This window comes from Cyanistes caeruleus, chromosome 1 (assembly GCF_971803275.1).
Source record: "Cyanistes caeruleus chromosome 1, bCyaCae1.hap1.1, whole genome shotgun sequence".
Classification (NCBI taxonomy): Eukaryota; Metazoa; Chordata; class Aves; order Passeriformes; family Paridae; genus Cyanistes; species Cyanistes caeruleus.
In genome coordinates, this window is record NC_141701.1 from 152,008,919 (window position 1) to 152,033,659 (window position 24,741).

At 53.8% G+C, this 24,741-nt stretch overlaps 2 protein-coding genes and 1 long non-coding RNA gene across 48 annotated transcripts in view; 2 read left to right on the forward strand and 1 right to left on the reverse strand.

The window, feature by feature from the left end:
• LOC147656046 (uncharacterized) overlaps window positions 1-5,794 on the forward strand; it is a 100,058-nt gene extending 94,264 nt beyond the window's left edge. The window contains exon 3 of the mRNA XM_086862269.1: window positions 736-5,794. Within this exon, the coding sequence (XP_086718395.1) occupies window positions 736-1,605 (870 nt within the window). The 3' untranslated portion in view covers window positions 1,606-5,794. The remainder of the gene's footprint in view (window positions 1-735) is intronic.
• A 1,245-nt stretch (window positions 5,795-7,039) lies between these two features.
• LOC111942492 (uncharacterized) lies at window positions 7,040-16,751 on the reverse strand. Of its 4 annotated transcripts, none has more exons than XR_015278034.1 (4): window positions 15,516-16,751; window positions 14,430-14,788; window positions 13,838-13,934; window positions 7,040-10,784 (listed from the first exon to the last, which is right to left on the reverse strand). It is a non-coding gene; the product is annotated as an uncharacterized LOC111942492 (long non-coding RNA). The 4 variants fall into 4 exon arrangements; XR_015278051.1 differs by having other exon boundaries at window positions 14,430-14,559; window positions 15,516-16,577; XR_015278016.1 differs by having other exon boundaries at window positions 7,040-13,934.
• Window positions 16,472-24,741, forward strand: part of MAP4 (microtubule associated protein 4) — a 145,978-nt gene continuing 137,708 nt past the window's right edge. For 13 of the 43 annotated variants that reach the window (XM_086848087.1, XM_086848197.1, XM_086848398.1 and 10 more), the window contains exon 1: window positions 17,123-17,285. The gene's annotated coding sequence lies outside the window, so the exon portion shown is untranslated. Of the gene's footprint in view, window positions 17,286-24,741 lie in introns of all 43 variants that reach the window. The other 30 variants (XM_086849522.1, XM_086850061.1, XM_086849013.1 and 27 more) reach the window with 7 other exon arrangements.

Below are 24,741 nucleotides of genomic sequence, written 5' to 3' on the forward strand. Positions count from 1 at the left end.
GGTTTTGTCGGGAGCTGTGACCCAGGAGCTCTGCACCAGCGGCCGGAGCTTTGGGGTGCCAGGGCCCTGTGCACTCCCTGCTGCTCCACGTTCCCCCCGTACCCCAAATTCCCATCGGGCAGGATCCGATCCATCCAAGGCAGCTCCCGTGCCGTGTGCGGGGCTGGGAGGCGAGCAGGGAAGCGGGATGGATATTCCCCGGAGCAGCAGCAGCTGTTTGCACAGAGAACGTGTGGCCGTGGCCTAGGAGACCGTGTCCTGCCTGGAGAGCTGACAGAGGGAATAAAGACGTGCGGATGCCGCGGACAAAGGAGCGATTGTTGGGCCGAGGCTCGGGAGGAGCGAGGCTGCTCGAAGCGTCTCTGGGCGCTGCCGAACAGCAGCTGGAGCCCGTGGAAAACAATTCCCGATGCCCCTCTGGGCACTGGGACCTGCTCGGGGCACGGAGCCCGCCTGGCACCGGGTACCGGCAGCTGCTGCCATGGGCCGAGGAGCAGCTCGGGGGGCCGAGGGGAGCATCCAGCCCCGCAGGAAAACGCTCCGGGAATTTCCGCGTGGGTTTTGCTGGATGCCGGCAGCGCTGCTGGCTCCGGGCAATGGGGAGCAGCGCTCGTCCTGTCCCCGTCCTGTCCCGGGGTGGGCACCGCGGGAGGCTTGGGGCGATCTCCCCGGAGCCTGGGAGGCACAGGGAGCTGAGGGTCCTTCCCCTGCAGGGCTGATGAGAGCGGCCGGGAGCTCCGGTACCGCCCGGTACCGCCCGGTACTGCCTGGTACTGCTCGGTACTGCTCGGTACTGCTCGGTACTGCTCGGTACCGCTCGGTACTGCTCGGTTCTGCTTGGTACAGCCCGGTACAGCCCGGTACCGCCCGGTACAGCTCGGTACCGCTCGGTACTGCCCGGTACAGCCCGGTACAGCCCGGTACCGCCCGGTACCGCCCGGTACAGCCCGGTACAGCCCGGTACAGCCCGGTACAGCTCGGTGCTGCTCGGTACTGCTCGGTACAGCCCGGTACAGCCCGGTACAGCTCGGTACAGCCCGGTACAGCTCGGTGCTGCTCGGTACTGCTCGGTACAGCCCGGTACAGCCCGGTACAGCCCGGTACTGCCCGGTACTGCCCGGTACCGCCCGGTACAGCCCGGTACTGCTCGGTGCTGCTCGGTACAGCCCGGTACTGCCCGGTACCGCCCGGTACAGCCCGGTACTGCTCGGTGCTGCTCGGTACAGCCCGGTACCGCCCGGTACTGCTCGGTACAGCCCGGTACTGCCCGGTACTGCCCGGTACCGCCCGGTACCGCCCGGTACAGCCCGGTACCGCCCGGTACCGCCCGGTACAGCCCGGTACGGCCCGGTACGGCCCGGTACAGCCCGGTACAGCCCGGTACAGCCCGGTACCGCTCGGTACTGCCCGGTACAGCCCGGTACCGCCCGGTACTGCCCGGTACTGCTCGGTACAGCCCAGTACCGCTCGGTACTGCTCGGTAAAGCCCGGTACAGCCCGGTACAGCCCGGTACGGCCTGGGGACCCTATGGCAGCAACGCGGGGCTCGGCTGGGGCACGGAGCGTGTGAGCCTCCCCTGGGAGCGACACTCACCGATACAGTGACACACGGACACACTGACACACACACTGATACACTCACTGACACACTGACACACTCACTGACACACTCACTGACACACTGACACACACAGTGACACACTGAGACACACAGTGACACACTGACACACTGACACACTGACACACTCACTGACACACTGACACGCACACTGATACACTCACTGACACTCACTGACACACTGACACACTCATTGACACACTCACTGACACACTGACACACTCATTGACACCCTGACACACACAGTGACACACTGACACACACAGTGACACACTGACACACTCACTGACACACTCAGTGACACACTGACACACTGAGACACTCACTGACACATTGACACACTCACTGACACACACAGTGACACACACAGTGACACACTGACACACTGACTGACACCCTGACACACACAGTGACACACTGAGACACACAGTGACACACTGACACACACAGTGACACACTGACACACTCACTGACACACTGACACACACAGTGACACACTGACACACACTGACATACTGACACACTCACAGTGGCACACTGACACACTGACTGACACCCTGACACACACACTGACACACTGACACATTCACTGGCACACTGTGACACACAGTGACACACACAGCGATTCACTGACACACTGACACACACAGTGACACACTGACACACTCACTGACACACTGACACATACAGTGACACACTGACACACTCACTGACACACTGACACACTCACTGACACTGACACATACGGTGACACACTGACACACTGTGACACACAGTGACACACTGACACACACGGTGACACACTCACCGACACACTGACACACTCACTGACACACTCACTGGCACACTGAGACACACAATGACACACTGGCACACACACACACTCACAGTGACAAACACTCATGCACTCACACACTCAGACACACTCACACTCTCACTCATTCACTCTCCCACGCTCGCTCACTCTCTCTCTCACACACACACACTGACACACACACTCTCTCACTCACACTCAGTCTCACTCAGTCTCACTCTCACTCTCACACTCTCACACTCTCACACTCTCTCACTCTCACTCACTCTCACACACTCCCACTCACTCTCACTCACACTCACTCACTCACTCTCACACTCACACTCTCACTCTCCCTCACTCCCACTCTCAGCCCCCGCTCTGTCCCAGCCCATGTCCCGGAGCTCTGTCCGTGCTGCCGCGGCCCCGGAGCTGCCCCGAGCCTGGCGGAGCTCAGCCGGGACCCGCCGGTGCCCCGGGCATTTCCTGCCCCTGGAGCGGGGCTGGATGTGACTGCCCGGGGCTGCTGCTCACCTTCCCAACCCCTGTCCCGGGGATTGCGGCAGGAGAGCCCGAGGAAAACGGGGGTTTGGTAACAGCCCTTGAGACAGCTCCGAACCGAGGAGGAGCTTCCCTGCCTTGCTGAGCACTGATGGCAAAACTGGGCTCGGGACGCTTTTCCTTCCTCCTGGAAGTGATGAGGAGATCCCTGCCAGGCCCTTTCTCCTCCCTCACCACGGGACTGCCAGAATAGTCTCGTCTTGCTGTGGGGTGATGTTGCCATTGACAGAAGTGTGCAGACACCCACCCACTCATAAATAACTCGGTTATTGCCAAACCAGGATCTGTGGGGAGCGTTCTCCTCTCCCCAGCAGCCCAGGCCCTGCTTCTGCAGCAGATCCCGGGCCAGCCCGGCTCTCCTGGGTTAGCCCAGCTCTCCTGGGCCAGCCCAGCTCTCCCGGGCCAGCCCGGCTCTCCTGGGGCCAGCCCGGATCTCCTGGGCCAGCCCAGCTCTCCCGGGACAGCCCGGCTCTCCTGGGGCCAGCCCGGATCTCCTGGGTTAGCCCAGCTCTCCCGGGTCAGCCCAGCTCTCCTGGGACAGCCCGGCTCTCCCGGGTCAGCCCAGCTCTCCTGGGACAGCCCGGCTCTCCCGGGCCAGCCTGGCTCTCCTGGGACAGCCCAGCTCTCCTGGGACAGCCCAGCTCTCCTGGGTTAGCCCGGCTCTCCCGGGTCAGCCCAGCTCTCCTGGGACAGCCCAGCTCTCCCGGGTCAGCCCAGCTCTCCTGGGACAGCCCGGCTCTCCCGGGCCAGCCCAGCTCTCCTGGGACAGCCCGGCTCTCCCGGGACAGCCCAGCTCTCCCGGGCCAGCTCAGCTCTCCTGGGCCAGCCTGGCTCTCCCGGGCCAGCTCAGCTCTCCTGGGCCAGCCTGGCTCTCCCGGGTCAGCCCAGCTCTCCCGGGTCAGCCCAGCTCTCCTGGGACAGCCCGGCTCTCCCGGGACAGCCCGGCTCTCCTGGGACAGCCCGGCTCTCCCGGGACAGCCCAGCTCTCCTGGGCCAGCTCAGCTCTCCTGGGCCAGCCTGGCTCTCCCGGGCCAGCCCGGCTCTCCTGGGGCTGAATTTCAGCTCACTCACAGGGTCAAGGTGCTGAGAGCAGCCAGTGCAAGACATTTTAATCAGCCCAGGAGGAGAAGCTGTTCCTGCAGGAAGGAACAGAACAGTTCAGCATTTCACAGGGCTGTTCAGTCTGTAACACTTCAAACAGCCCAGGGGACACGAGGATTTCCCATCTTCTCCCCCCACCACAATCAGTGCCCTGAGGCACCTCCAGGTTTCATCAGGCTTTGTGTGAGAAGAAGAAATTCGATATTCAGATAACAGCAGGCAAGATTTGTAGCATTGGGATTATTTCAGCACGTGATCCTGTGTGGGGTTTATGTGCCAGCATGGACAAACTGGGCTGAAGGTGCTTCTTGGCAACCCCTGAGAGTTTCTCCCACAAGTAAATGATGGAATATCCTGAGTTGGAAAGGAGCACAAGGACCATGGAGTCCAGCTCCTGAATGAGGGATGCTCAAGGTGGGGACAGGAGGTGCAGGATGAAAGGCCTGGTGTTTTTAGAAGTCTGGGATTTGGCAGTATCCTAAATCCCTTCACCCCCAGCCCCAGAGCTCCTGTGGCACACAGCACTGCTCCAGCCACGAGCTGCCACAGCCACCCACAGCGAGCAACATCACCTACACATCTCCACACCCATGGCAGGAGATGAGTTTTGAGATCCCTTCCAACCCACACCATCCTGGGATTCTGGGATTCCGTGAAGAAACAATAGCAGCAATCCCTCCTGCCCGTGGTTATAGAGATGTATATGCACAAAATGCCGATTTTACTGCTGTCTCTTTGTTTAGCAGCTTTAAGTGCTGCAGAATTAATGGTTTGGAAAGATTAGAACCAGAGGAACCGCTGTGGGGCTCAGCTGAAGCTGCTCCCCCCGGGGGCTGTGGTGAAGCTCTGCACAACATCACGGTGCCATCTCAGGACTTCGATTCCTTTTCCTCCACTGGCGTGGCAGAAAAGGAAATATTTTATTCTAATGAACATCAGTGTTTGAAAATATGCTGATTGTTTTCAGCTCGGTTTTCAGTGATGAATGAACAGCAGTGAACAGCCAAGCCCCCCATCCGTGCCTTTTGTGGGGTTGAGCAGTCGTTCATGGATGCTCCAACCCTCCCTAAGAACAACTTTCCTTTTCCTGAGCTGTTTTTGCAGTTTGAGCCTGATTTTCCTCTCTGAATAGAGCCTGTCTGTTGTCAGCTGCCAGAGGACAGATTATCTCCCTGCTCTCCGTGCTGGAGTGTCCTGGCTGGGAAGCCCTGAGGGATTACCATGGGATAATTTGGTAATAAATAGCCATATTTGTAATATTTGGTTACAAATCACATCCTAATGCGCTTTAATAATGGGGCATATTTACCACGCAGACAAAAAAATTCCTCTCTCATCACAAACCCTCCAGGATTTCTTCTCTTTTAATCTAATCCTAGAGAAACCTTGGACACAATCCTTACCCCAATGATCTTTCAGCTGCCAAATTCTGCTGTTGGTTCTCTTCTCTCAGAGCAAAGCCCGACTTGGCGGCAGCTCACGGAGAGTTTGCTGCAGGACCTTGTCAGCAGAACCATCAGCAAAGGAAAAAGTTATTTATTTTGCCTGCAAGGCACCATCCCTGCAGTGAAAGGAGAGGATTGGGAAGCTGCAGGGGTTCCTGTGGTCCCAATTCCTGGGATCTCCCCAGCTCCAGCCCTTCCTGTCAGCTCCGCTGCTCCACGGAGGATCTGGGGGTGTTATGCTGGAATTTCAGTTTCTAAACAAGTAAGGAAAGTTTCTGTCAGTGTTTCTTTGTTTTATCAGTCTCCCATTTCATGGCAAATGTTTGAAGCTGGTGAGGAAGAGCAAGGCCTTGCTCCTCTGGCCCAGCCAGAGGATAAAAAATAACCTCTGCTGAAACACCTGAGTGTGTTTGTGGAGGCAGCGAGTCTGGGCTTTAATTAACGCAGGGCAGTGCAGCCATAATTACACTCATGGCTTTTTGCAGCAAAGAGGGAACTCAGGGGCGCTGCTGCTCTTCTGTCACCTCTCCCTCGAGCCCACGGCCTTGGTCACATCCCAGAGCTCCTGGAAGAGCCTGTCCAGCAGTTCTGCAGACAGACCCTGCTTCAATTCCCCTTTTTCTGCCCTCCTGTGGGTGTGCAGCTCCTCTGGGGGAGGCAGGGCTGTCAGGGGCTGCTGGAGCAGGGCAGGGCTCCAGGCTCACTGCTGGGATCAGCTGGGATCAGCCCCGGAGGTGCCCCAGGGACACAGAGGGACACCGAGCTCACAGCCGTGGGAATGGGGCAGCTCTGACCTGGGGGAGACACGGAGCAGGGAGGGGAGTCCTGGTGCTCTGTGGGTGATGCTGAGGGAGGGGATTCTGTCCCTTTGCCCCCTCAGGTGATTCCCCACCTGCAGAGCTGCCCCAGGGCCAACAGCACAGAGACCTGGAGCTGCTGGAGAGATCAAGAGGAGGCCCTGGAGCTGCTCCAGGGCTGGAGCCAGGCTGGGAGAGCTGGGAATGTTCCCCTGGAGAGGAGAAGCTCCAGGGAGAGCTCAGAGCCCCTTGCAGGGCCTGAAGAGGCTCCAGGAGAGCTGGAGAGGGACTGGGAACAAGGGATGGAGGGACAGGACACAGGGAGTGGCTCCCACTGGTTGGATTTTGGGATATTGGGAAGGAATTCCTGGCTGGGATGGAATTCCCAGAGCAGCTGGGGCTGTCCCTGGATCCCTGGCAGTGCCCAAGGCCAGGCTGGACAGGGTTTGGAGCAGCCTGGGATGGTGGGAGATGTCCCTGCCATGGCTGGGGTGGCTCTGGATGACCCTGAAGGTCCCTTCAGCCCAAACCACTCTGGGGAGGAGAGGTTGGGAGCAGCAGTGCTGGGAGGCTGCAGAGCTCAGTCTCAAGCCCTGGTGGGACACACCAAGCACAGGCTCATTCTTCTGCTTTCCCCATCCCATTTTTGTCCCCATGTGAGAACCTTTGAGCTGTTCCCCTGATTTAACAAGCTCTGTTGCAAACCTGCACTCATTCATTAACGCTCAGGCTGTTCTTAGTCCATCCCCTCTTTAATAACTCTCACCAGTGCTTATTTGGGATGACTGTGGGAAGGTTTTGAAACCAGATACAGGCTTGGCAAACACTCATTATGGCTGTGGCTCATCTTCTCAACCCAGAAATTGCATCTTCCCCCAGTGCCCCAAATCTGCTTCCATTTGCTGAAGCAGCAATTTGACATTGAAGTAATTTGGTTTTTTTCAGCTGTTTCACATTTGACTTCTCAGGTTTCCTGAGGAATTTGTTGCAGATTTAACATTTAATCGTGCTCTGGTAGGGTGACAGCTCGAGTTTAGCAAAAATGCTGCTAAGTGTTCAGATCTGGAATAATTTAATTCCAAAGCAGATGCTTTCCCAAAGGAATGGATTTATTTAGATACTAATTTTAGGGAAATGCTCGGGCTGGTTACAACCAGCCCTACTCTGTCAGCATGTAAAGCTCTGTGCAGCACGTTCCTGACACTTGTGACAAACTGATTATCCCTAATTCTCCCTTCCAAAGACTCTGTGGCCAAGGAGAGGAGACAACAGCCATGGGAGCCTGTTCTCAGAGGAGGGAGAATTAATTCACTGACTTTGAAAAGTGCTCCGAGGCCAACTCTGACAGAAGTCATCCATTAACAAAAAAAGGCAGCGATGTCCACATGGGATACAACTTCAAGCAGATTCCCTTTCCAGAACTCCCTCTGCACTGAGAGATTAAAAGGTTCTTTGCTCCCTGAAATCAAGAATTATGAAGATTTCCAAGTGCTCTCCTAGCAGGATGTGGAGGCTGTCCCTGCCTCATCTGGGTTCACCTGGGGTTTATAGGAGCCACGAGCACAGTCTGCAGGGTTTTCAGCTCAGATTTTAGCTGACATTTTTTATCAGTGATTTACTAGCAGGCCTGGAAAGAACTGCACACAGCAAAGCTACTCCCACAGGGAGGGGGAGAACTCCAGCAGCTCTTCCAGGGGCTGTGGATGCTCCTCTTGGAAGGAATGGCCTGAAGGTCACCCTCAGGGATGTGCTGAGACACCTTAAATGCCTTGTCCCATCTGTCTGGGCACTAAATGACCCCACAGCTTCCCAAACTCCCTGTTGCCTCTACAGTTTCTCCTGTTACCTCAGTTTCAGGTTGAAGCCAGGCCAGGTGAGCCAGTGGCTCGTGGGTATTGAGCAAGCCCAGGGTTTGGGCCAGTTGAGGAGCAGAAGATTTGCTCCGAGACTGCACCGGGTGTTTCATTACCATGTGCAATGACCTTTGGGGACAGGCTTTCATTTGGGAAAGGATCCTGGAGTCATTCAGGCTCCCCAGCCATCATCTCCCCCACTTTCACGTGGCATCTTGATGTCCTGAGGGTTTGCTTGTCTGTCGCCAACGCCTTCATCTCTCCCTGCCATGAGTTAATTGCCACCGAGCTCTCTGATCTTCACGACTCTCTTGTCATCTTCCCCGCTCCTTCTCCAGGAGCCTTTTCCCAAGCTTGCTCTGCCTGTGTGAGTCCCTGTTCAATCACTGATGCTGGCACTGAACACCTCTATTTATAGCACTTATTTCTTTATCACTGCCTTTGTGTGGCATTTCGTGCCCTTCGTTTTCCCAGCTGCCACAAACCTTCTTCAAATCACATAATTTGGGAGTAGTTTGGAGAAGGAGGGGGCTTTGATTCCTTCAGAGTTTGTTTTTTTCCACTTAAAATCAGTTTTTAATGCAGACACCACTCCACAGCCGAGTGCTGCTATTAGGGATTCATTCAGTTTACCAAAAACTTGAAAATAACTGAATTGGGCTGTTTGGTTGCCTGGATCCTTGGCTGGTGAATGCTTCCAATTATAATCAATTCATAGAGGTGGGGGGGTGTCTACATTTCCCTTAATTCCTTCCTGTCTGCTGCCCTGCTGTTTTCTGTGATAAATCCTCGTGGCTGCAAAAATTAAAATGCCAAGATAATACTTAAGATCAGCTGCCAACAGCCTCCTTTGCTGGGCCCTAAGATCTTCCTGCTCTCCCCAAAGCCTGTTTTATCTCTCCAAAGGCTGGAAAGAAGCTGTCTCTCAGTCTTTTTGCTTCTGCCATTGCTCAGACTTTCTAGTTTTCTGCCTTTTTTTGAATTTCATAGCCTGCCAAGATTTTTTTTCCCCCCTTTGGATTATCATTATTTTCCATGTTTTGTATGAACGAGTTGTATTCCTATTCCGAGCCTTTGCTTCCCCCTCCGCCCCCTTCCTTAAAGCCGCTCCTTTTTGGGAGATGAATGAGAATTATAATGGGAATTCTCCCTCGTAGTACTGAGAGCTGCTGTCATTTTCCCCAGCTCTTGTGGCTTTTAATGCAAGAGCAGAAAGAGAAATCATGGCAGTTTGTGGCCTTTCAGCACAAGCTTTGGAAATTACTGGCGTTTTTTTTTCTCCCTGCAACGATGGAATTTCACAATTCAGGTCTCCAGGTCTGTTGTGGAGTCCCAAGGGATGAAATTGCCCTCTAGAGCCTGTGTTTATGTTGTCTCTTCCAGAAAGCTCGGCTTTAACAACATGGTGATTAAATTAGATGACAGATTGAGTTTCATCCTTCGGCATTTCCAGGGAACTTTTAATTCCACCATCAGCCACCCTGTGGTTCAGCTCTGCTGCAGCTTGTGCTGCACTTTCACTGTGCTCCTTGGGACCAGTTTCTGCAGCCACAGCCTCATCCCTGCTGTCCCTTCCTTCTTGTCCTTACTCCAGCTTTGGATGTGAGACAATTCCTCAGAGTTCCCCTCTCTGCCCCAGCCTCAGGGATGAGTCGATTCACTCTGCTCTGCTTTGGCAGCCAGGGCTTGGGAGAGAGGCAGGAAACTTTTCCAAGCCTGCAAAACCTTCCTGGTGAGGGGATTGGTGTGGAAGGTTCCTGTTCCAGGGCTGTGGAGCTGCGTGGGATTTGTTACCTGGTGCTGGGAGCTGCCAGCCCAGCACGAGCAGCTGGGGCTGAGGGGCTGCCAGGGACAGGAACCAGCTCTGGCTGCTCAAGTGAGTCCAGAGGAGGCCACGGAGCTGCTCCGAGGGCTGGGCCCCTCTGCCCGTGGCAGGGGTGGAACGGGATCCTCCTCAAGGTCCCTTCCCAGCCAAACCAGGAATTCTCTACTCAAGCAGAGCTCTGCCCTTGCTGCTAAGGTGACACTGCCTTTAATCTACACAGAGACCTTGCTCCTAGCCTGAAAAGGTGTTTTTCATGCAATTTTCCTGTGCAGCTCATATTTAAAGCTGCAGCATCTGCATGAAAGCCACACACCCTTTATTTGCATGCCTGAAGTGCTGAGCATGCAGGACGGGCCCAGCAGTGGCTGCACGGCTCAGGATGAGCAGCACACGTGTCCTTCCCAGCACACATGTCCTTCACGGGGTGCATGCAAATGGCCTGGCTGCCCAAACTGAAAATAAACATCAGAAAACGTCCTGGGAATTCTTCAGGCAGCCAAAAACATCTTCATGGCAAGGGGAACTTCATGAGAGTCAGGTTTCTAAAGTGGCATTTCCAAAATCAGACTTGGACACTACTGTGCATAGAGTGTCCTGACTTCTGGCCAGGCTGGCAGCAAGAGGAACAAGGTGTTAGAGATGTAAGGGAAGGGAGATGAAGAGTAATGGAAGTATTGGAACAGGGATGAGCGATGCAGGAAATGCATGGAGGTGGAACAGTCTTTCCAAAGGCAATTCCCACAGCACACTGCGAGGAGATTCAGGAGAGTTCACCAAAAGCAGGAGGGCACCTGTGGAAGGGAGAAGAGCACGTGGTGAGACACTGAGACATCAGCCACCTCAGGAGAGGTCAGAAATGATGTGATGGAACCAGAGCAAATGCTGAATGGGAAGATGGGGAAGGGAAGAAAACCTCCATTCTTTTTTCTGTTGTAATGTGAAAACAGAGAAATTAGAAGGCAGGACCACTACCCTCTGTAAATTACAGCCATGAGAATGTGCTGTCTCTGGCTTAGGAGGACTCAGGAAGGGAGTGGTCTCAGGATTGCTTAGAGTACTCCTAGAGTGGTGTGAAAAGTGTGTGCTCTGAAAAGTGCTGTCCCAGAGCTCCAAGCAGCGCAGGAGGAGACTCAGCGTGAGGAGATCACGTCTTTGGTGATCCCTTTGGTCTGTGCCTGGCACAGCACAGCTGGCACAGCTGGCTCCAGACACAAGGTCCCACACCAGCCTTTCACAATTCCCTTGTTTTAGCCCAGCAGGTCTCACAGCAGAGGCCTGGAAATCCTCTGGACCCTGTGTCCTTCACGTCAGCCCCTTTGGGACTCTCCTCCCAGCCTGCAGGTGAGTGGTCAGAACTTTCTCCTTTGTGCTCTCTGCACCTCATCTTGTACCTGCTCCCCCTAAGAAGAAATGAAACCAGCCCAGACCCCGGTCCCTGACACACTGTCCTTGTCAGTGAAGGGTATGACTTGCACAAAACTTCTTGCAGACCCTCAGGCTTGATGGAGAGGGCTCTTTGCAGATGCTTTTCCCCAGAACAGTCGTCTTCTGTCTCATCAGGCAGCTTTTGTCAGTCCTGGTTACACGCTCTGTCTAGTTTGGGCTGGGAGCTCCTCAGGGCCCAAAGACCTCTCACCCTCTCCTGTCCCCCAAGTGTCCTGTGCACCAGAAGCAGGACAGGAATAGCAAATCACCATCAAAGTGATCAGGAGTCATTTGGGAGCGGCGTGTTTCGCACAGCAAGGAAGAAAACATCCGTGGCTGCACCAGGGAGAGCGGCACCGAGTGGAGAATGTCACAATCCCCTCTGTCCCCACTTGGGAGTTTGAGGAGAATAATTTGATTGAAAGGCAAATCCTTTAATCTGCAGATATAAATCAGCAGAGTGGCAGAATTGCTTAGGATGGAACATATCATATAGGGCATGTCCTGTATGTCTTTTCCCTTTAAACAACCACGGGCCCTCCAGCTGTTAACCTATTTATAAAAGGTAACTTAAGGCTAAGCGCAAACTCCTGAGGACATTTCATTCTGTCATTACAGCACAGATTTTTCTGCCTCGGAATAATTGGGCTCGGTTTATGAAGGCCCAGGCTAGGGAAGAGATCAGCTCTGCTACTAAAAGCCCTCTCCAGAGGAGAAGGATGAAGCATTCCAGAAGGCCAGGCTGCTCCCTGCTTCCAAGGATGAGGCTCTGCTTGGAGAAAGAACGATGTAAATGTCAGCAACTGCATCCTGACAAGCCCCTGCAGGTTCTCCTCTTCCCACATGTGAAATCCCAAGCTCCTGCTCCTGTGCTGTGTGTGAGAAGTGTCCCAGGACACTCGCAGCAGGACCTGTGGTGCAGGACAGCAGCAGGAGCTGTGTTTGCTGGGAGCTCTTGGCAATGGAAATCCCTGCCCCAGCCTCAGTGCAGCCCCCAGCCGCCTTCCTCCTCCTCCTCCATGGCCCCACACGAGGTTAGAGCTGACGGAGAGATCCCAGATCAGGAGATCACGGGGTGTGCCAGCTGCAAGGCAAATCCCATGACCAGTCAGAGAGCCTTGACAGGTCTTTGGGATGGCAGGGATCCCTGGCCGAAATTCCATGCCTTCCATTGTGCTGGTGACAGCTTTGATGAGTAGAACAGCCCTGTCTGGCAGGCAAATGTGACCCACAATGCTTTTGCTGTCTCTGGAGCAGCGTCCTGCCTCATTGAGGAGTTACCTTCCCCTTGCGTCCCTGATCCATGATAGGGGAGTGATGAGACATTTGTTTTGTAAGAATATTCAAATTCTCCAAGCTACTTACAGACATTCACTTTCAAAAGTGAATGAGCTGAAACTTCCTGAAAAGGAGAGTCTGTGGGTGCTGCTCCAAGTGTGGAGGCAATTCCCTGCTGCACTCAAACCCTTTCCAGATCTGCTTTGTGAGTTTTTCTCCTTGACAGAGTTTGGGTTCATTACTTACTGACTGTACTGCTGGGCATTCATTTTTGGATGTGACCCCTGCATGGGCTCTGCTGCCTGTCTGGAATGAGTGAGGGATGTGAGGAGTGACAGCTCAGCCCCTGGCAGCACCACTTTCCTGGAGCCCAGACAGAGCCCGGAGCCAGGACAGACCCTGGACAGACCCCAGAGCCTGGACAGAGCCTGGAGCCAGGACAGAGCCTGGAGCCAGGACAGAGCCTGGAGCCTGGACAGAGCCTGGAGCCTGGACAGACCTCAGAGCCTGGACAGAGCCTGGACAGACGCTGGACAGACCCCAGGCCCTGGACAGACCCTGGACAGACCCCAGAGCCCGGACAGACCCTGGACAGACCCCAGAGCCTGGACAGACCCCGGAGCCCGGACAGACCCCGGAGCCCGGACAGACCCCACAGTGCTGGCCCTCCCAGGCACCCACATCCCAAGCTTTGAGCATGGAATGATGAACTCCTGCCAAACAGGCAGGAAAGCTGCCTGGGTCGTTACTGCTTATCTCCACCACTTGTGCTGTCAGTGCCCTGGGACGGGCTGTGTCACCCAGCGTCCTTCATTTGCAGCTCTCCCATCAAAGCGGTGACAAACGAGCGTTCCCCACACCGAACTTTCCCTTTCCAGCTCTCCCGCAGCTGACTCACCCAGTGCAGGTCAGGGCCATGCTGAGAGCAGCCCCGCTGCTGCCTGCCCTGCCTGCCCTGCTGGGCTAATGGGGCTGGCCACGAGTGACTCCTTAGGGAGATGAGCTGGGCCCTTTCCCTTTTCCACAGCCACTTTCCCTGTCTGGCTTGATGACAGGGCAGAGCCATTGCCTAAACACCTCTCCTGCCACCAACCCCACCAAACAAAATCCCCCCCCTCTGCTGGGACGAGGACAGACACACCTGTGGCGTCTCACAGATTTTGTCTGCCTTACACCGAGGACATTGGTTCATGCTGCCCTCTCTTCCAGGCCACAGGGAGATGGAGAGGACTTGGAGTCTGGAAAAGCAAGTGGAGAAATAAATTATTTTCTTTAGAGGGACAAACAAAGATAAAGGAGATGCTTTGAATTTTTGCACAGGTGAAGTATGTGGGGAGGCAACAAATGGAGTGTGGCCTGAGGTTGCTCCCAGGAAGCAGAGAATAGACATCAGATTTTAAATCAAACCAAGGAAGTTTCATATTAAACAGTGCCCTTGGAAGCTGTGCTAAGCTTGGGTGGAATTCCTTCCTTCCTTCCTTCCTTCCTTCCTTCCTTCCTTCCTTCCTTCCTTCCTTCCTTCCTTCCTTCCTTCCTTCCTTCCTTCCTTCCTTCCTTCCTTCCTTCCTTCCTCCCTCCCTCCCTCCCTCCCTCCCTCCCTCCCTCCCTCCCTCCCTCCCTCCCTCCCTCTTGGATTGCAGTGGACAGTTGCCTGCTGCAGTTTATACCTTACAACAGGCACACCTGTGGCATTACAGGGCCCTACCTGCTCTGCTTTATGGTTTCAGGTGTACCTGGCTGGGATTTGGGTGAGTTGTCAAAGCTGTCATGTGACAGGGAGAAGCCTGGGCACACCATCCTTAATCCACCAAAGGTTTGCTCCTGTGTGATCGCTGTGCAGTGAAGGGATCTCAGGTTTTTCTTCTGGGGAATAAATTCTAGGCTCAGAATTTAGAAGGAATGATCTAGAAGCTCTTTTTGAAGCCAAAAGCAGTCAGCCCAGTGGTAAGACATGCACTGATGTAACCCACTGCTTTTTGTTGTGTTACTGAGCCTGTTCCACAGACACAAAAAGCACTGTCCTACTCTAGGACCAGCGCACACCCTGTCTCGAGACAACAGAAAGGCTCCAGAGGGGAAGAGAGGTGGTTTCCTAAGGAGAGAGAGGCATCTTTAAGTGTCTGATGATCAGGGTAGGCTGGGACAGTCCTGAAATTCAAACCGCTGCCCGACCCTCCCAAATAAAGCCATCAAGATGCTATTTTATCTTGGAGCTTAAAAATAGCACACGGTACAAAGCAGTTGTTATGGATCTGCCTTTCACCAGGACACGGGATTTCCCCTTAGCAGCTCCGGCCCTGGAAAGGTACCGAGGCTTGGGAGGCTGGGACAGGGGTGGGCAGAAGGTGCAGCTTAACCCTGCCTGGATGGGGTGTGCCCCCTCCCACACCTCATGCCAAGGGTGTTTCCTCTCCCTCCAGTGACCAGACACGAGACACACCTATTTTTGTTTTAATTTAGTCACCATGCTTTGATTTTCTTATCTGGCAGGCCAGCGTGTCCCACATTTTCATGATTTAGTAGCTCTGCAGCTCCCTCTGGGCAGATGGGTGACACAGAGCCCTTGGGGACATGCAGGAGCCTTGCTGTCAACAGACAGGGGATGATGTCCCTCCCTCCCTGCTCCCAAAATACTCTGTAATGGTTTGTCGGTGAGGAATGAGGCTGGATGTTCCTCCTGCGGGGCTGCTGTCACCTCACCAACCCAATGTCCCCTCACGCTCGTCTCAGGGAGTTTCAGCCACGGGAAATGGTTTCACTGAGGGCAAACTGAGGTTACAGTGATGGTGGATGAGGGAACAGTGACCGGTGTCACCCACCTGGACTTGTGCAAGATGTTCAGCTCAGGAGATCCTTGTCTCCAGACTGGAGAGCCGGGGATGTCGTGGATGGAGCTCTCGGTGGATAAGGAAGGGGCTGGATGGTCACACTCAGACTTGTGGTCACTGGCTCGGTGTCCAAGTGCTGAGCAGTGATGAGAGGGACGCTCAGGGGTCAAGGAGTTCCAGCACCTAAAGGGGCTCCAGGAGAGCTGGAGAGGGACTTTGGACAAGGGATGGAGGGAGAGGATACAGGGAATGGCTGTAAACTAAAGGAGGGTAGATTTAGAATGTTTATTAGGGAGAAATTCTTGGCTGTGAGACTGAGGAGGCCCTGGCACAGGTGCCCAGAGTGGCTGTGGCTGCTCCTGGATCCCTGGCAGTGCCCAAGGCCAGGCTGAACAAAGCTTGGAGCACCTGGGACAGTGGAACATGTCCTGTCCATGGCAGGGATGATCCTTAAGGTCCATTCCAACCCAAGCCAGTCTGTGATTCCACAGCTGTGCCTGCTGTAAAAACACGTCCTTTCATCCCTCACCATCCTGCTATCTACACTTCATCCCTTTATCCTGTTTTCCTGCTCTCCTCCTGCCCTCCTGCCTGCACAGAGAGCTGCCTTTCTGGGCCAGAAGGGCCACGGAGGATTAAGAGCAGCAGCACGAGTGGTCCCTGCTGTTCGGCCACCTGGAGGGGCGGCTGGGCGCTCCATCTGGCCCTGGGCACTGCTTTATCACCAGACTCCTTCCAGCTCCTTCACAGCCACGAGTTCCGTGCCACACAGGCGTGCACACTCTCGCAGGGTTTCTCTCCCCCTTTAAATATCGTCCTTTGCTGCCTCACCTCAGCTTGCCCAAAGCATGGGATCTCCTTCATCCCCTAAGCCTTGTCCCTTCGGCCGCGTCCCCTCAGACTCTGTCTCCCCTCAGCCCCGTTCCCTCAGCCCCTCTCTTCCCCTCAGTTCATCTCTCCCTTCTCCCCTCAGCCTCTGCCTCCCCTCAGCTCCTTCCTCCCCTCAACCTCCACCTCCCCTCAGCCCCATCCCCCCAGCTCCTTCCTCCCCTCAGACCCTCTCTCCTCTCTCCCCATAGCTCCTTCCTCCCCTCAGCGCCTCTCTGCCCTCTCCCCTCAGCCCCTCTCTCCATTCTCCCCTCAGCTCCTTCCTCCCCTCAGCCCCTCTCTCCCTTCTCCCCTCAGCCTCTGTCTCCCCTCAGCTCCTTCCTCCCCCTCAGCTCCTTCCTCCCCCTCAGCTCCTTCCTCCCCCTCAGCTCCTTCCTCCCCTCAGCCCATCTCTCCCCTCAGCTTCTTTCTCCCCTCAATCTCCATCTCCCCCTCAGCCTCTCACCCCTCAGCACCTCTCTCCCCTCAGCCTCTCTCCCCTCAGCCCCTCTCCCCTCAGTCGTGTCCCCAGGCCCAGCCCCCGCCCTCCATCGCCGCCCTTTGGCCCCGCCCCCGGTCCCACCCCCTCCTCTGACCCCGCCCCCATCCCCGCCCCGCGCCGCACCCAACCGCGCTGCCCGTTCACCGCAGCGCCGCCTCCGCCCCTCGCGGCCGCGCGCCGCCCGCGCTCGCTCTGATTGGTCGGTGCCGGGCGCGGCGCGGCGCTGATTGGGCCGGCCGGCGCTGGCCCCGCCCCCCATGCAGCAGGGTAGTGCGCTCGGCGCGCGGCCAGCGCGGCTCCCCTCCCCGCTCCTCCTCCCGCCGGGCCCGCAGGGGACAGCGACACTCGCCAGGCGCCTCCGTCCCGGCGCTGCCCCGCGCCCCCGCCGCTCGGTAAGGCCGCGGGGAGGGGGCTGCGGCCGGGGACGGGGAGCGGGGACACCGCGCTGCGGGCGCGGCGCCCTCCGACACGGCGGAGGGGCGGCCCGGGCCGAGCGGGGGCTCCGGCCTCGCCGGTGTCCGGGGGGCCGGGGCCGAGCCGGGAGGTGGCAGCGGCCGCGGGGCGCGGGAGCCGCGCAGGGAGCGCCCGCAGCATCCCCGAGCATCTCCCGGGGGAGCCGGCGGAGGCAGCGGGCGCTGCCGGGCGCGGCTTTGTTGCTCGGGGCAAGGGCTGGGTGGGTCCGCGGCTCTGAGGGGACTTTCCCCGGCCTTGCTCCCGCAGGGTCCCTTCGGGTCCGGCCGCCCCGGACACGGCCACCCGCGGCTTTCGCTCAGGGGCCGCGCAGCCTTCCCGCACTTCTCCTTGGGACGGCTCGAAACTTTTCGTGCCGCTTTTTCTTCCTTCCCCTCTCCGCTTCCTTCGGCTCCCTCGTATTCCCGGCTTTATAAGGACGGCAGCGGGCTCGCAGCGGGACGCGGCTGAGGATGAGCATGGGCAGAGCTCGGCTCGGAGCGCTGGGTGTGGCGAGCAGGGGATGCGCCAGGACCAGGCCTCTGCTCAGTCATCGCAGCACAGCCCAGCCACAAACGCGGGCCCGCTTTCGGGATGAGCAAACTCCTCTCGCACAGCACGGCCGGGCTGGAAGCTACAACAATTAAACAAGTGTTCGTCATGCAGGGTTGATGTTAAGTTTAAGCTCAAGGCGGTGAAGTTTTGGGTTCTGCAGATGCCAAAAGCTGCTTCTAAGTGGATCGTGGTAGTATGAGTGTTGTACGCTCTCCCTCTCTTAGAGGGGAGTGTTAAAAGCCTGGTCTGTGAACATACTGAACCTGAATTTCGATGTTTAGTTCTCTTTTCTTTACATGGTTCTTGATCCCTCTTGGTTGTTCCCTCGCTTATTTCCTTCCCCTGATTCCTGTATGGGTTGAGCAGATTAACCCATAGATTTTAGAGTTTTTAAAAAAGTTTTTTATTTATTTTTAAGGCTGGAATAATCTATTCAGTGAACCATGTTCTTCCCAGTTTACAATTCCAGCTGAAAAAGCTTCTTGAATAATACAACAGCCATCCAAGTCCTGCTCAGCGTTTCAGTGTGGAGTAACAAGCCTTGCTCAGGGCCTCCTCCTGCTCTGCGTGTGATGCTGCTGGAGCTTCATTTTGTAAACTGAAGACAGGGCTGCACTGGAGTTTTACAACTCTAAAGCCTCTTTTCTCCTTGCCAGGGCCTGATGTCCCATCTGGTATTGTATCTATAAGGTGCTGTTGCAGCTTGATGAGCTCCTCCTTTATTTGAGAAAGAGAAATTGTAACTCAGAATTATTCAGGTTGACAATACAGTTATGATAAAGGTGACATTGGCTGGACAGGCCATGGATTTTTGTTTGTTTTTCTTTGTGAGAACCGATGGCATTTCTGATTATCCTTCCAGATGCATTTTTGGAGGGAGGATTCATGGGCTCTTTTAAAGTTTTTAATTTTTTTTTCTTTTGTGCCTTCTTGCATCAGAAGAGATGGGCTTTTTCAGTGTGAAAAAGAGCTTAACTTACTTGCTGTTGCAAGAGCAGCAATATCCTGTGTCTTTTGTTTTGTTTGGTAATAATTACATGTTAGTGACAAATAATAAGCTTGAAGGCAGAATAGCTGATCTGTTTGTGACTGTGATTGTTGACTCTGAAGCTGAAGGCCGTGGATATTATTAAATCTGTTTTTATGTGTCTCTACAGAAATGACATCAGGGAAAGATCAGATAATACAAAGAAGTGTCAGTGGTTTGAAGATGCCAGCCCAGGGAGTTCAGCTAGAGCCTGGTGTTGCCATGGGTACAGTTTGTGGGTCACCCCTGGTTCCCCCCGAGCCCTCAGCTGATATTAGGAGAGGATTATGTCACTCCTGTCCTTAAAGAACAAACGGGGAGGCTGCTGGAGGGTGCTTATGGCAGCGGATCCTGACTTTATCAGCTTGTTCCTCCAAAGCCAGGGCTGTGCCAGGCACTGTCCCCTCCTGGCCACTGGTCCCAGGTGGGCTCCCAGCATGGGGGGACACCGTGGGACACCAGGGCTGTGCTCTGCTGGCTGCAGCACCTCACCCTGGCACCAGATCTGCTGTAACAACTTGCCCAGTTTGTCTGTGGAGAGCTTTGAAGGTTGTGAGCGCTGGTAAATGATCAGTGCAGCTCTGTTTGGGGTGGATAATCACAGCACAGGCTCCCAGACACTGCTGGAACCAACCTGGGCTTACTCTGGGAGCAGGGTGTGCTGGTTAAGTGTCATTTACAGGTGGAAGTACTAATTCTGAAGTACTGGGGTTCAGTGCACTCATTTGTTCCCTCCCAAGGACAGCAGGCAGTTTGAGTTAAGGTTTTAATTAGCAGAGGATTGCTTAAACTGTTCTGTGATGATATTAAACACCCCCTCACCTCCAACAGCCTGAGCAACAGCGAGAACAGAAGCAAACTGGGGTTTTGGAGGGTCAGAAGGTGAGGCTGAGTGGAGGCTGGGGCAGGACTGGATTTCCAGCCTTAAGCTCGTTATGTGAAGTCTGATGAGTGCTCAGTTGAACCAAATGAATTACGTATTCCTGCTGGTAAAAGGGCTGACACAGCTGTAATTTCAGCGAATGGAGCTGTAATTATATTTGAGGTCCCAACCCCTGTAGTATTTTAGTGGTTGCCTCTCTTCCCTAGAAATAAATGAATCTGAGCCATTCAGTCAGAGCTCTGAGTTCTTGCAGAGTTCAGGTCTGGTTTGTTCCACTGCATGTTCTTGTTCTCATGTACCTCAGGCTTAAACTCACCTGCTGGTTGCTGAGCCAGTGATGTCTCCATCACTCAGTACTCAGAGTGTTTTTTGTCTCTCTGCTTCCAAATTCTGACCCACACCAAACTTATGACTCAGGGAGCCACTGGTCAGACAGGGTTTAGGCCTGTCAGGGTGAATTGAAGCTAATTGCAATTCAAATGAAAGTGATGGTTACTTGAAAGCGAAATAATGTGTGACTATACCTTGATTTGGTCCAGAAAAACCCCAAATAATTTATTTTGCTAGGCCAGACATAGATAGGAAGATAAAATTCCAGTCTCCTCCGCTGAGAATGAAGAGTTCAGGGCGTGTTACTCATCGTGTTGTTGCGAGTCAGATTGCAGACTACAAAATTATAATTTGTGTAGGTACTTGTGGAGTTTCAAAGGCAAATTGGAGTAGCTGATAGTGCTCTGAAAGGCAGAGTTATTTCCTGGAACTCTGAGTTTGTGCTTCCTGTCCCAAATAAAACAGACAAATCTCTTGCTTAGTCAAATGTCTGTGTTCACAGCTTCCTTGTGCTGTAACATCAATTGAACAGGTCATTTCTGTGCTGGCTTTTTTTTCCCTCCTTGAAGGCAAATGAAATTATAGTCAGCTGTAGATCAGAGGAACCAGGGGTCTGTGATTACAGCACATGGGAGGGTGGCAGAGAGCTCAGACCTTGAGCTGCCAGCTCTCCACAGAGTTCATCTCCAGAGGAAAGGGTGGAAGTCCTTTGGAGCAGGTTCTTGGGAGATGGTGGAAAAGCTGGGCTGGGCAGAGCAGGTAGGACTCCTGCATCCCATGGGGGGATTTCTCCTCCTACAGCTCAGAAACCATGGCTTAGTGTTCCACACATGGGAAGGAATTTCTCGTGGGAAGAAAAGGTCAGTGAAATCAGTTGCTGTAGATGTTATGCAGATTTGAACTTGGTAACGAGAAGAATGAAATACTTGTGGCTCACACTGGTGCCCTGTGTTGCTCATGGGGAGGCTTCTTAATATTATGTTAGAAATGTTTAGATATTTAAATTTATTTAAAATTATTGGGAAGTCTGACTCTGAAGGATTATGAACAGGCATCGGTGTGATGCTCTTAAAAATTACATCAGGACTGTGTTGAGGATTTGTCCCAAATAAGATCAGTCTGAGTGACTTACTCATTTTTATCTGTTACTGTAAGAGCCCATATTTTGGAATGCTGGAGAAGCAAAACTTTTTATAGTTATTGCTGTAGAAAACACGGGAGACACCGAGTTAATGGCAAGTGTAGGTTACTCCCTGGATAAAAATGGCTGTACATGTAAATGATGGTGTATTCCAGCTCCATAATGCACTTTGTTCCCTGGAAATGTCTGCTGCAAGGTGGGAAAGTGCTGGGTTATTTATTCTGGAGACAGGAAGGGAAGGGGCTGATTTCTTCCCTCTCTCTTAGAAAAAGCTGCTCCTTGCTGCTCTTTTAATCCTTCCCTTATTTCACTCCCTGCCTCTCAGAACTTTTCTCGGGTAGAGTGGCAACTGCTGAATTGGTAGTTCCTCCGGGGAGTAGCAAGATACCAGCACTGAGATAAAGCTCTCAGTGTCCCTGTGATTTGAACAAAACTGGCAAACAAGAACAATAGTTGTAGTTGCATTATCGAGGAAGGTTTGTGTAACGCGGTAGGCCCTGGATTAACTTTCCTTTGCCAAGGTTGGATTTCCAGCCTCTTGGAGCTGTAACTCCCCTTATGAAGAGGGTTGAGCACAGCCAAACACCGTGCTGGAGGCTGTCCCCTGCCCAAAATGAGTGTTGGAAGAGTGGCTGTGTGGGTGGGAGGAAGGTTGAAAGCACCAGGTGTATCCCTGAGGAGGTGACGTGACACTCGCGGTGTAGCTGCGGATTAACGTGGGATGAGTTTGCCCTGGCTGCGTGCTGGCTATCAGGCTACTCCGAGGAGCTGCAGGAGGCTTCTGGGAGAGAGAAGTATGCAGTTAATCACATCCATTAGCATGATTAAAATCCTGATTAGCCTGTGTCACTCACTCCCATTTTCCTCCTACACCTCGCCCCTTTTTATCCAGGGCGTTTGCAAGTACGAGCAGCAGCGAGGCTGGGAATCGTAGATGGATCCCAGGATTCTGGGCTTTGTGCTGGAACAAAGCTCCTCAGAAAGCTCCCCAGCTGCTGGCTGAGCAGAACATCTGGAAAATCAGCTCTTCACAGCTGGAGGAGCCTCAGCAGGACTGTGGGGAAGCCAGTTGAGAATGGAGTAGGCTCGTCTTGCTCGTGTCCCATGTCTGGTGTGTCCTCACGCTGGGATTTGAACATCTCCATCCCTGTGTGCTCAGGAGCTCCCTGTGCTGGTGACACCTTGGGGCAGGGCTCTTCTGGCCTCCAGCAACCAGAGCTCCATGGGCTGGAGAACAAGTCCAGGGCTGGGATGATAGAGAAAGACAAGGCTGAAATTAAGGTTAGGGAAACTGCAGATCAGCTGCTTGGATTTTGACTAGAAGCAGAAAAACAAACAAACAAAAAAAATTAGATAATTGTGTAAATTCCTGTGTGCAAAATCTCTCTTTTTTAAAAACTTCACTGGTTGGGGAGATACTGTTATTCAGACTGGACCTTTTTGGAAAAGCAAACGTCTCTGAGCATTAGGTCATACACTTCCAACACATTCCCGCCTGGGAGTGAGTCATTGTCTTTTGTAAAATTGTATTAGAGCTACATCATCCCCAAAAGCTGTTTTTCAGCTGAATTTAGGGTGTTGACACTTGCTCTAAACAAAGTAAAACTATGGGAGCATTTATCAGAGCAATTTCAAAGTGTGTTTACATATTCTGGAGTTGTGACTCCTGAAGTACCAGAGCTCAGTTCATTCTTGTGAGTGGAAACCCTCAGCTCTCACACTGAGGATTGGGGCAAATACCTGCAGGTAACTTAAATAATGTTTGTGAAGTGCTTAAAATCCTCTGGAAGGAGCAGAGAAACACCCAGGTGCTTTTACCTGCTCTCATTTCTCCTGCCTCCCACTGGATTCTTGCAGGGACTGTGGTGTGTTGTCTCCTGGCTGGAGATACTCTGGCAGTTTGTCCTTCCAGGAGTTGATACTGAGGGTTTGTTTCCATATTATGACTTTATTTTCCCTAACAAAACTCGTTTGAGGTTCCAGCCCTCCTCCACTTCACGCTTTCTATCAGTTTGTTGTGGCAGAAGTTCAGTGAAATGGGGCGGTGAGAAATGGGTTGGTGCTCAGGTGGGATTTCTACAACTAATTTTAGAAGCTGCATCAATTCTGTTAAAAGGGAAGTAGAAACAACTGCTTGGAGCAGGGGATGCCCAGCACTCCTCACACTGCCTTTGCTGGGGAAACTGATGGGGAAATGCTCTCAGTGGGGTGAGGAAGAGCTTGGGGTGAAGAATCCTTGGCTGGCTCTCTTTGGAAAGGCTCAGGCTGCCAGGCACAGCTGGATCCCAGAATGATTTGGGTTGGAAGGAGATCCCCCAGGGCAGGGTGAGCTGCAGCAGGTGACACAGGGATGTGTCCAGAGACTCCAGGTCCCCCTGGGCAGCTGTTCCAGCCTCTTCCTCCTGCTCAGCTGCAGCTTGCTGCCCTCTGCTCTGTGACCTGGCTCTGGCACCGCTGTCAGCACTGGCTCATCTCCACAGAGTTCATCTCCAGAGGAAAGGGTGGGTGTCCTTTGGAGGTTCTTGGGATGGTGGAAAAGCTGGGCAGGGCAGGAGGGACCCCTGCATCCCGTGGGGGGATTTCTCCCACAGTCTCCACTCATGTGGGAGATGTTCCAGCCCCCAAATCCAAATTCAGCATCGCTGTGTTTGCTGTTCACTCCATTTCAGCTCCTCAGAAAGGGAAGCTGAGTGCAGACAGCAGTGAGGAGAGGGCAGGAATTAAACCCTTGGATCTGCTGTGAGCAGGATGCAAATGGAAATCTGAACATTGTGCTTCTCTGACAGTTTTCTGTAATCCCCTCTGGGAAGCCCTGGGCATTTTTAAGCACATGATTCTCAGAAGTTGAGCTGGGCCTGGGTTTCAGGCAGGCTGAGAGGACGAGGTTGGCTCTGCTGGAAGGTGGTCCCTGGGTTAGGCTGAAGGCCCCATGGCCTGGGAGATGCTCCTGGTGGTGACATCTACCAGGGACAGCTTCCCCTGTGGCTGGGTGCAGCTTGATCCACACCAGAGGAGAAAATCAGCAATGATGTGAAATCAGCAGCGATGTTGGATATGAAATGCTGTTGGAAATACTGAGGAAAACCCAATTGTAAACAACAGCTTAAAGAAAGTGTTTTTAAATGTGGTTGTTGGTGCTGATTGTAGCAATTCCAAGTGCTTGATTTCTGCCTGTACCCTCATTGCTCTCTGCACCCAGGTTCCCTTTCTGGTGTACTGAAATGGTGTTAACACAACAACACTGAATGTGGAATGTTAATTTTTCCTAGAATCCCAGAATGGTGTGGGTTGAAAGATCATCTCATTCCAGCCCTTGCCATGGACAGGGACACCTTCACTACCCCAGGGTGCTCCAAGCCCCATCCAGCCTGGCCTGGGACACTTCCAGGAATGGGGGATTTTGGTGTTGTTGAAGGGGTGGATGCCTCTTGGTGGCTTTTTTGTGTTTAACTTCCAAATTTC